General features: G+C 42.5%; 1 protein-coding gene across 2 annotated transcripts; it reads left to right on the top strand.

The window, feature by feature from the left end:
* The first annotated feature begins 1,098 nt into the window (after window positions 1-1,098).
* Window positions 1,099-6,915, top strand: C9H10orf88 (chromosome 9 C10orf88 homolog). Of its 2 annotated transcripts, XM_040606790.1 has the most exons (7): window positions 1,099-1,274; window positions 1,466-1,663; window positions 2,599-2,671; window positions 3,251-3,263; window positions 3,351-3,457; window positions 4,216-4,685; window positions 6,361-6,915. In XM_040606790.1, exons 1-7 carry the CDS (start codon window positions 1,138-1,140, stop codon window positions 6,587-6,589), a joined length of 1,227 nt encoding a protein of 408 aa, XP_040462724.1. In that variant the 5' UTR covers window positions 1,099-1,137; the 3' UTR covers window positions 6,590-6,915. The 2 variants fall into 2 exon arrangements, with proteins under 2 accessions (XP_040462724.1, XP_040462723.1); XM_040606789.1 differs by having other exon boundaries at window positions 3,251-3,457.
* The last annotated feature ends 633 nt before the right edge of the window (window positions 6,916-7,548 follow it).

Here is a 7,548-nt window from a genome sequence, read left to right as displayed (position 1 = left end):
CCACAGTGAGATCATATGAGATTAGAAACATAAAATAGTGCTACCAACGTATACAATGTTTAGGATGTTTATACTGGCTATTATCAGCTCAGTTAAAAAAACCTCTAGTATAAAACAATCTACTGTTTGAAATTTTAGCTTGTTGTTCTCCATTTTTTCATCTTTACTTTAAAAATATCAAAAATACAATGTGTATGAATGCATGGAAATCCCATAAACATGTGGAAGTCCCCCAAACAGGGATCTTACCCAGCCCCTTCTATGTTAAAGATAATTCTCCTCACCAAAGTAATTTTGTGCAGCTCATTGCTCTTCCAGGATCAGAATAATCCTCCGAGGCATCCTGCAACCACATTGCCACCAAACGCAGAAAAGAAATGCTTCTAAACCAGGATGAATTTGCTATGTGTTTCAGAGGTGTCAAGCGCATTTAGAAACTCAAAAAGGAGACCGAGACAGCAGTTTTCGTGCTAAAACATTTACATAAATTAATTTTAATTCATTCATTCATTAAAACAGAGCAAATCCGTTTTTTCCATTGCCAGTAAATTACATCAAACAACGGCTTAAGTGAAAAAAAGGGGAGAACCGACTGCATCAGTAAATATTAGCTTGTACAAAGCCCGCTCAGATCCACTGCCCCGTTTGCACGGCCTAATTACGGCCCCTCAGCCGGGCACCCACCGAGGAAGGCGGCACCCGCGTCCCCGGGCGTTCGGCCGCCTCGCAGCGCTCCCTGCCCGGCAGCCGGGATCCTACTGGAAATGCGATGAATCCCATCTTTTATTTATCGCCTGTCTCCTAAGCGGTGCACCGTCGGCGGGCGGCTCGGCGGGCCGGGCGTTCCCCGGGGCAGGCCCGGCGCTGGCACCTGCCGCACGCCGGGTGTGAGCTCGGACGCCTGGCGGACAGCGCCAGCACCGCCGCTCCCCCCGCCCCAGCCTTCGCTCCCCGCGGGAGGGCGACGGGACCCCGCAAGGCCGATCCCGGGACGCGAGCCCCGGGCGGGGGTCACCGACCCGCCCCAGCCGCGCTCCCGCCGCCCGCGCATGCGCAGCCCCGCCGCCCGCCGCCCCCGTGCAGGCGCCTTCCGCCCGCCCCGCCCCCGCCCCGCTCGGTTCCGGCCGCGGCGCAGCGATGGCGAGTGGCTCCGTGGCGGGGCTGGCGGCCGAGCCGTGCTGTGTGGCGGCGGGGTGCTCCTGGCCCTGCGCGCCGCCGGGCGGCCTGGCCCGGGCGCTCTGCCTGCGGCGGGAGGCGGGCGGCGGCGAGGCCAGGTGAGGGTGGCGGCGGCCGGGACCCTCCGCCGGCCGGGGAGGGCCGCGCTGTCCCCCTGGGTCCCCTCGGGCGGCTGCGGCCAAGCGGGCGGCGTGAGGGGGCGCCGGGCTGGGCCGGGGTGGGCGGGCGGGCGGCGGGAGCGAACCTGGGCCTGGCGGGGCAACGCGGCCGTGGCGCTTCCCCCCCGCAGCACCGAGGCCGTCGTCGTGGAGAGGCGGGCGGGCGGCGAGGCGCCCTGCGTGCTGCACCTGGAGTGCCGGCCCGGCGGCGCCGCCGAGATGGTCTCCGTCGGGATCCTGAGCGAGGCCCGCAACATGGAGGTGTACGTGGGCGAGGAGTACTGCGGCACCGGCCGCGGGCAGAGCCTGGGCGCCGCCCGCACCGCGGGGTGAGTGGGGCCCGGGGCGGGCGGCGGGTCGCTGCTGGGTGCCCAGCCAACGCGTCTGGCCCTTCTCTTACCGGCAGCCTCCTTGTCTGTGTGTCCGGGAGGTGCCGCGGCCGGTAAAGCCCCGGTGTCCGCCCGCGCCAGCCACCCGGTTGGGGCTTTCTCGGAGGTCTGAGCAAAAGTGGTTCATTGGGAGCGGGCACCGCCGGGGCTGGGGCCCCCGCTGCGCCCCCCGCGCCCCCCGTGCCTGCGCCGGTGCCGCCGCCTCGGTAGAGCCGGAGGGCTGCAGGCGTGCTGCCGCCATCTGCGTTCCGTTACTAGTGAAACGTTTGATGAAGTTACAAAGTGCCGCTTTGAAATTGCGTTGTGTGAGACCACAGCAGGAGTTTAGGACAGGTGCAGCTTTCCTGTGCTGTTTGCTCTTTCTGGATGACGGATGTGCTTGTCTCTTCAGCAGATCTCTTTTAGCTTATCTTTATCAAAAGATCTCTTGTCTCTTTGGTAAGTAGGCATTACCCACTTTTAAGGAGAAGAGAGAAAACAAAAAAAGGATTTGTTTTCCCCTTTAATACTTCCATGCTTTCTTAGGGGAATTAAGGCGGTGTGTTCTCTTCTGTTTTTAAGTCATTACATGGCACATCTGCTTAATTAGCTGAATAAAAACAGCTGATGCAGCCTCAGGGAAGATGCATGAATAATGTACTGAACCTCTAAAGCTTCACTAGCAGATAATGTAAGTAACACACAAAGCCATTTTTATACACTATCCACTAAGATTCAGTATGAGTCGCATATAAGCGTTAAAACTGCTATACCACATTAGAAATATTTTCCAGTCACTCATGTTTCTTATCAAAATATTTACTGATACAGAGTATTTCTAAAGAAAAAAGTACTTTATGTAGTGATGTCACAGCTCATTTATTTTATTTTTCTAGCGAAACTGACAAGGTTACTTTATACAAAAAGTACCTGAAGTTCGAATGCCCTGCAGCCTCCTGTAGAATTAAGGTAGGGACCTGAACAGAATTGTTCTATTTTTCTTCATCTTTTTAATCACTTAGTCGACTAAATTGCATTGCTCTTAGTCAAATTATTGGTTTTACACACTTTGCTTTGTATAGTCACTTAAAAATCAGTTAGATGGTGCTTCGTCTTGAAAGCAGAGTTCTCCTTTTAAATTTGGATTACAGATTTCTTTTTACGAAGACAATATTTATATGAGACAGAGAATGCAGTCTTACAGGAAAAAGCTTCATAAACCAGATAAACTGCAGATACTCAATAGTTGCTGTGTAATTGGAACTGTGAACTCTGATGCAGTTAAATAACCGTATGAAAAACTGTGTGGCCACTACTCTAAGTGCTTAAAGATCAAGGCCTGATTCATCTTTAGGTCATGCAGGCACCGCTGTTCCAGTCAAGAGCTTTCTGAAAAGTAATAGCAAGGAGAAATCTGCTTAATTTCCCTGGAAAAGAGTTCAATATTGTTTTTCCCAAAACTCAAGAGTAATGCATTGTCCCATTCATATAAAGAAAACATGAAACTAATTTTCCTAACCAAAGTATTTTTTTTCCTTCTTGCAATAGCTGCTCTCCATTGGTGAGAAACAAAGAGTACTCATCAGTAAAATAATTGTACAAGTGAAAACAGTGTCTGCAAAACTAGCAACTGATTTTCCTTCACTAGGCTCAAGTATAGATCTAGACAGAGTGCAAACTATAATGGAATCTATGGGATCTAAGTTGTCTCCGGGTGCTCAGCAGCTCATGGACATGGTTCGATGTCAGCAGAAAGTAAGTTACTGTGCTTTTCCATAAACATAAATAGTACAGATCTGTGACCTTACCTTCTGTAACTTTTAAGCATGTTCTAAACTGATTTGGTGAGAAAGATTGTTGATGGTTTGTTTTTTTTTTAACCCACACCCTCTGCCATTTTAATCCTGGTTTAGCTGTTGCCACTCTTAAATTAGTGCAATGAATAAAGATTATGTGCTCAAGGAATTGCTGTGCATACACAAAATCCAGAGTTAAGAACTCGGTATCATCATATCACTGCCACCCTACTCCTCTTCTGTGTGTTTCCATTGTCACTACTTGTCAAGGATGGTGGGCATGTTCCCTGTAATGGTTGGGGTGTAGGTTGATGGGTTGGCTTGTCTCCTTTATGGCTGTTAAAAGGATGTCCCCTTCAACTAGAGAGAAGATGCTCATACAGGGTATTTATTTGATTTAGATCCTAATCCTGCAAAGTGGGCTGTTTCCACAGAATCCTGAATCCATCCGATTTTAATAAACTTGGGGATATAGCGTAGTAAAAATGAAGTCGTAAAGCTGTTTTGTTACTTCGAGACTGACAAGATAATTAATGCATAGTAGGTACAGGGAAAATATTTTCCTGTGCTCTTCCTTAATAATATAATTCAGAACTACTTCCCAAATATCTGCATCACAATGGTAGAATGCTGACTTACAAAGTCTCTCTTATTATTGTATAATTTTCAGTATATTTTGATACTTAAATGTTAATAATTTTTTTTTCTTCCTATCAGAACAGTTTATCTCTTGAAGACAAATTTAACTGGATCTTTGGGAAAAATTCAGACCTTGGAGGTGATCATGCAATAGATGGATTGCGCAGTGCAGCAATTCAGACATCACGAGACCAATCAGCTGCTGAACCTGTGCCTGTTAAAAATCATTTAACAAGTGAAACAGTGTATGAACACTTAAAAATAAGTCATGATCTGAACTCACAGGTACCTGAAAGAGGGAATACTCTTGATTCTGAAAGACTTGCTGCTCAGCAAAATACAGTTGACCTCAGAAATGATTTTAAAGTCATGGGATCTTTGCATATGCAGGAACAAGGGAGTAAACCCCCAAATGTAGCTGTTCCACAGGTGCTTCTTCCTTTTCTTCAAAACTTATGTAGTCAGGTGAATCATCTTCGGTTAAAAGATGGCGATAGGCATTTTGGTAAAAATGCAGTGACTAAAGAGGAAGGCATTCAGTGTGTTGGGTAAGTTAAATTTGGTACACTTATTATAGTTGTTTGGCTATTTAATTGACAAGTTTAAAAAATAAACAAAATACATAATGTGGGTGTTTTATTCCTGTTAACAATAATAGTGACTCTTAAAATACGTGGTTTTGAAGGCTGTGTGGCGATGAACATGATTACAGTTAATTTTCCAGGTGAGCTGCTTGAATATATAGGAGTTTTTTCAGAAGAAATCAAGTCATTTGGTGTTACTAAACTGTTTTTGTTACATTTTTGTTACAAAAACTGTTTTTGTTACATTTTTGTTACAAAAACTGTTTTTGTTACATTTTTGTTACAAAAACTGTTTTTGTTACATTTTTGTTACAAAAACTGTTTTTGTTACATTTTTGTTACAAAAACTGTTTTTGTTACATTTTTGTTACAAAAACTGTTTTTGTTACATTTTTGTTACAAAAACTGTTTTTGTTACATTTTTGTTACAAAAACTGTTTTTGTTACATTTTTGTTACAAAAACTGTTTTTGTTACATTTTTGTTACAAAAACTGTTTTTGTTACATTTTTGTTACAAAAACTGTTTTTGTTACATTTTTGTTACAAAAACTGTTTTTGTTACATTTTTGTTACAAAAACTGTTTTTGTTACATTTTTGTTACAAAAACTGTTTTTGTTACATTTTTGTTACAAAAACTGTTTTTGTTACATTTTTGTTACAAAAACTGTTTTTGTTACATTTTTGTTACAAAAACTGTTTTTGTTACATTTTTGTTACAAAAACTGTTTTTGTTACATTTTTGTTACAAAAACTGTTTTTGTTACATTTTTGTTACAAAAACTGTTTTTGTTACATTTTTGTTACAAAAACTGTTTTTGTTACATTTTTGTTACAAAAACTGTTTTTGTTACATTTTTGCCTCCATTTCACCTATTGTGATTTTTAAAAAAGTACAATCTTTCTGCAGTTTAATGTGAAATTAGTTTGCCTTTTCTGTTACTACATTTTCATTTTGATTATTTCTACCTCCTAAATTCTTATGTCGTCTTTTTTCACACAATGTGCTGTGACCTTTCTGCTATACTTGGTGTATCTCATCCCACTGATCTTTCCTGTCCTCACTCATTTTTTGGCATTTACAGTGCAAACTTCATAGTAGTAGTAGTAGTAGTGTACCCAGTTTGATACCTAAGGAACATTAGTGGAAATACTGAGCTGTAGGAATGTTGTGTAGGAATCAGAGTTTTAATAGAGCCTGGCTCCTGGGAAAGTAGAGTCTTTTTAAAGAATGCAGATGCAAAAATAAAGAATTGCAGAGTATGTATAACTCTTGAAACACTTCAGCTGTGAAGAATATGAAGTCTGGCATACTGACAGAATTTGAACTGTATATTTTGTTGAATTATGTGAGTTTTGTTATACATAATTGAGCTGTCTAATGCATAATGGAGCCTTTGAAAAAAAATAAGGTTGAAAGAAGATGATTACATACCCTAGCATGTTCTTAAAAAAATTGAGGTTTAAAACGTGTCAGGCAGGCAAGGTATTTTGCTTGTGATAAAAACTAATACATTCCAAAGTTTATTGTCTAATAAATGAGATGTTACATTTAAAAAGTTCAAGTGCCCAGATCTCTGTCGTGGGCCTTGTCATTAAGAAATAGGTTATACTTACTCTTACATTTGCTCTTTTCACAGAGTAGAACAACAGCCTATTTGCTCCTATTTGGAAAAGATCATCTCAAAAAATATGGAGCTGATGGAGAAAAAGCTAATGGACTATATTGATCGCCAAATCCAGACTCTTCAGACACACATAGATAACAAAATGGTTCTCTTAATGGACTTGGTTCAGAACTCCACGCCAAACAAAATTGCACAAGCACACTATGATTCTAACGAAGGGTTCTCTAATGGAGAGAGGTAGATGTATATAGATATAGGACTTCAATGTAAGTACTTTAAGGGCAATTATACTTTACAAAGCTTAGTATTTATGGAGCTCTATGTGGAGTAAAGAACCTCAGTGTTGTTGAGTTTCATTTTCTTACTGTAATTATATTCACTATTGTACACAGTTGTTTTATAAGAGATTTAAGAATGTGTGTTTTCCTAAATATTAAGAATTTTCTATGCCCTTTATGGCTTATTTATTTAAAGAGCACTGCTAAGAGCTGTATGAAACACAGTTTCCCAGTTTCAGTTTGAACAATGGAGTACTGTAAATAAACTGAGTTACAGCTTGTCTTTTTACCTGCATGTAATCAGTTAAATTTTTTTGTTGTCTTCATTTTTAATATGTAATGTGTTACCAGTAGAATAGAATGTAGTTTCTTTGTGCTTTTGGTTTATTTTAACAGCACTTCTAGTGAAGACTTTTATTACTCCATCTGTAAGAAGACAGGTGTTACTGGCATTGCCAAACTTAAACTGTTTAAGGAGTCAGGTTTAGAGAGGCAGGCTAAATTGAACCCCAGCCTGGGTTCTTTGAAAGCCTTGCTGGCTGTGTGGGCACCTAAGTTAGGAGTCTAGGCTCCTTAAGCGATACCTAAAACAAGACTGTCATTATACTTTTTCCCTCCTAAACTAATTGAGCCATGCAGGAACAACTGAAATGAACATATACTTAGTAATCTTGTACTTGTCCATGTTTTGTTATCCTAAGAAATGTAAGTACTTCATTTGTGGCTCCTCTCAAGGGGACTTCGTTGCCAGATGGAACGTGCTGGGGGTGGGCAGGATCTGCTGCGTGTCACCAGCCTTGGGCCAGATAAATGGCTTTATTGCATCATGCTTACTTGAACCTGTTGGGATGAGTTCTGTGGTCATTTGTGGAGGCAGAAATGTGACTCGAGGTTCCTCTTTTGTGGAAGGTCAGGTGTCATA

Source organism: Falco naumanni, chromosome 9 (genome assembly GCF_017639655.2).
Source record: "Falco naumanni isolate bFalNau1 chromosome 9, bFalNau1.pat, whole genome shotgun sequence".
Lineage (NCBI taxonomy): Eukaryota > Metazoa > Chordata > Aves > Falconiformes > Falconidae > Falco > Falco naumanni.
Note: the sequence above shows the minus strand (reverse complement) of the source record. Positions and strands in the feature narration are given on the sequence as shown.

Excerpts from the sequence above, each read along its gene's own strand:
- C9H10orf88 (XM_040606789.1), top strand. The coding sequence starts at position 1,138 with ATGGCGAGTGGCTCCGTGGCGGGGCTGGCGGCCGAGCCGTGCTGTGTG. Across the intron at positions 1,664-2,598 it reads GGCGCCGCCCGCACCGCGGG|CGAAACTGACAAGGTTACTT; the intron begins GTGAGTGGGGCC and ends TTATTTTTCTAG. Across the intron at positions 3,458-4,215 it reads TGGTTCGATGTCAGCAGAAA|AACAGTTTATCTCTTGAAGA; the intron begins GTAAGTTACTGT and ends TCTTCCTATCAG.